The 3663-nt window shown below is 33.7% G+C and overlaps 1 protein-coding gene across 1 annotated transcript in view; it reads right to left on the bottom strand.

Annotated features, from left to right (window-relative positions):
- Window positions 1-1369: 1369 nt before the first annotated feature.
- Window positions 1370-3663, bottom strand: part of LOC106530385 (CMRF35-like molecule 1) — a 22044-nt gene continuing 19750 nt past the window's right edge. Inside the window, exons 3-6 of the mRNA XM_014025987.1 lie at window positions 2465-2635; window positions 2237-2332; window positions 2129-2160; window positions 1370-1999 (exon numbers count right to left, since the gene is read on the bottom strand). Of these exons, the coding sequence (XP_013881441.1) occupies window positions 1874-1999; window positions 2129-2160; window positions 2237-2332; window positions 2465-2635 (425 nt within the window). The 3' untranslated portion in view covers window positions 1370-1873. The remainder of the gene's footprint in view (window positions 2000-2128; window positions 2161-2236; window positions 2333-2464; window positions 2636-3663) is intronic.

Below are 3663 nucleotides of genomic sequence, written 5' to 3'. Positions count from 1 at the left end.
GTTTAGTTTATCCAGAAGAATACTGTGGTCAGTGGTATCAAATGCTTTTTTTTAAGTCAACAAAAACATTGACACAATACTGTTTTTGATCAACAGCTATTGTTATGTGTTCAATTATGTCCATGAGAGCCATTGATGTTGAGTTATTAGCTCTAAAACAATATTGATTTTTACATAAAATATAATGTTTATTGATGAGTTATTAGCTCTAAAACAATATTGATTTTTACATAAAATATAATGTTTATTGATGAACTGATCTAAGCTGGTGACAAACAACTTTTTCAAAATTTTTGAAAACTGTGGTAATAATGTTGGTCTATAGTTTGTAAACGTATGTTTCTCACAACTCTTGTAGAGAGGGATTACTTTGGCTCTTTTCATGTTGTTGGGAAATATTCCAGCTGACAATGATAGATTACAGATATATGTAAACGGTTCAATAACATAACCCATTATTTCCTTTATAAACTTCACATCCATTTCCAGCCAGTCTTTTGAACTTTTGTTTGCAAGATTTGTTACAATATTCATTATTTCTTCTTTGTCAGTTTCCTTAAGAAAAATACTGTTGGTACAACTCATTACTGTATGACTTACGTTATGTGTGACTGACATGATGACAGCTGGTGCGCCACCCCTGTTTACTAAGGCAAGTCATTTTAACATAAAATCGGTTTCACTATACTTACATACTGTATGACCTCTGCCCAATGCACTGGTGGATATTTCAGTTTTACTTTTTTAGAAAAACTGAAATATGAAAAACTGATATGTTTTGAGGATGACTCAGCTTCCACCAMACAAAACTTTATCTTAACCCTTTAAGCCCACAAGATTTTAGAATAATTCCTTCAGTTCTCTTGTCGGCCCTGTACCAGGCCCAAAAAAGGTTTTAATATCTTAGAAAGTGACTGAATTGAAGCCATTTTTGTGTTTGTTAATAACATTTGGCTGTGGAGGCCATTTTGAATCACCTTGACTCTAAAATGCAAACAGTTGTAGATGTACATCAAACGAATGATTTGTGGAAATTTCACTGAAATCTGTTTATGAGTTTATGWTGTATTTTGCTAACAGACACACACAGATAAAAACATTATGGATTAGCAGAGCAAAGARAGTTCTTTTGGTACATTATTGTTTCAGACAGTTTGATTTGTGTGATAGTTAAAAAAAATCTGCCTTTTGTCATAGTACAGTGAGCTGCATAACATACAGCGGGTAAAATAAGTATTGAACACGTCAACATTTTTCTCAGTAAATATATTACTAGAGGTGCTAATGACATGAAATTTTCACCAGATGTCGGTAACAACCCAAGTGATCCATACATACAAAGAAATCAACCTTAAATGACCAGAAATGAAGTTATTTGTAATAATGTGGAATGATGGGGAGGTACAAAAATCCAGATKTAGGTGTTGCAAATTAGCTCTCTAGGCCCATCTTGATTGCAGACACTCTGAGTACTTTAACATACAGTATKTGTACGAAATTTGGTCCATAGGTTAACCAGCTCAGGTTCTACAGAAAGTCTCTTGGCACCATGTTGTAAAACCTACAGTAAAGGTTAACTGATTATTATAACAGAACATATTTGTATCAAGAGAAAATAGACATGTTGGGTCTGTTTATTTGTGTGTACTGTCCCCTGCAGGTCTTTAGGCAACACTACAAAAGTAAAACTTAAATACTACAGTGACTAGGATGGCCTGATTTTTACATTTCAACTTCCTTYCTGCTGAGTAAATATTGTACAAAGGTCAAAGGTCGTCACACARAAACAGTATTCAAATGGATATTTTTTGTTGTTTGACTGAAAGTAGGGATAATAAAGTGAAAATAGCTGCAAAAACAAAGCAATTTTTGCTCAGTCGATGGTTTTGGGATCCAGTCCTTCATAGACAGAAGCATACTGAACAGTGCAGTCCTCCGACTGAAGACTCCCTGCAACCTGTGTGGAAGCATCAGCTACACTCTCCTCATGGCGATCATCCTGTGAAACGTTTCATGTTATTCTAAATTTGAACAACAACAACAACATTAATAATAATAATAATAATAATAATAATAATAATAATAATAATAACAATAAGTATTTGAATAAAGAATTGTTAAAAATTACCTCAGTTTTGTTTGCTGCTGGTCTACTCTGACCTGAAACAAAGATTGGACTGAGATATAAAAGTAGTTTTATTTTGGAGTTCAGGCTGCGCAGTGCCTCGGTGCTCACCTGCGTTCTTCTGCCAGTGTCTGTAGAACATGATAGGAATGATGGCACACACCAAACAAGCCAGACTTCCAGAGACAATAATGACCACTATGGTATCTGCAAACACCAGAAGCTGATGGTTATTATACAGTTTAGTCTGAGAGAGTCAAGTGATTTTTTTTCTTATCTGTGTCATTTTAAGTTTTGCTTTTATTTTGTAAACCTGAATGACATTTTTACAATGTATACCTGTGAGAAAATCTGCTTCCTGCTGGCTTTTCTTCCTCCCTGATGGGGGCAGTGTGAACCTTACTGCTGGAGCTTCTGTGCTGGATGGAAAGCTGTGTTCAGGCAAAGTTACTTCATGTGTCTGAAGGTTGGTTTTAGTGGATGAAGGAGATCCAGGAGAAACACTGGAAGCTTTGAGCCAAGCAGAGAAAATATAACCAGTGAGGGATAATGTCTATATATTTGTGCTCATGTTACTGCATGTCTTCACTGTCTCTGCATAATCAACTGAAGAAACTACAAGATCTAACCWACATAAATGCTTAACAAGCTCAATGAAGAAGTCAATTAAGACTTTAGCATTTCTGGCTACTTACTAATTACAGCTTTGATTCACCCAACAAACTTTTCAACAACACAGCTGCCTTAAGTTCCTGTCACACTGGACAACTTATGCCAACTTCTGAACGTTTAGACGTCTATGTTGAAAATGGAATTGAAAAAATCAAAAGGAAGCTTATTTTCAACATGTACATGATGTAATTCTAACAAACTGATGAAATATATAACTTTTATCAGCAATTTAGACATAAAAATGTTTCAAAAGTTGCACAGTTGTAAAGTAACTAAGTACAAATACTTCTTTACTGTACTTCAGTAGAATTTTTGGGTATCTGTACTTTACTTGAGTAATTATTTTTCAGCCTAGTTTTTACTTCTACTTCTTACATTTTCACACAATTATCTGTACTTTCTACTCCTTACATTTTTAAAAAATGCAAGAAGTAGAAAGTTGTTACTTTCATTTCATTTTTGCTTGTTTTTATTCCAGCTTGTTACTGTAAAATATAAAAACTATCCATATAAACTGTGCCTCCGAGATAAAGTGAATTTAATTGTGGTTGAATGAGAAGTATAAATATATAAAAATCTGATACTGTATTAGTTTGTACACAAATAAATCATGTCACACTCCAGCAAGAAATAATCATTAAAATAAAAGGACTGTACTTTTAAGAAGTATTTGTATTTCATATTGATTTGATTTGATTTGATTTGATTTATTGATTTAACAGGAAAAGATCACAAAAAAATCAAGCCTGACTCAGCATAATTGCTGTTTTTCATAATTGCAGGTTCCTGTTCTGCAGCACATAAAACACTCAGAAATACAGCATCACAATCACATCATTATACACCATAAACACAAAGACTATATA

The sequence above is a fragment of the Austrofundulus limnaeus genome, unplaced genomic scaffold (genome assembly GCF_001266775.1).
Source record: "Austrofundulus limnaeus strain Quisiro unplaced genomic scaffold, Austrofundulus_limnaeus-1.0 Scaffold514, whole genome shotgun sequence".
Classification (NCBI taxonomy): Eukaryota; Metazoa; Chordata; class Actinopteri; order Cyprinodontiformes; family Rivulidae; genus Austrofundulus; species Austrofundulus limnaeus.
Note: the sequence above shows the minus strand (reverse complement) of the source record. Positions and strands in the feature narration are given on the sequence as shown.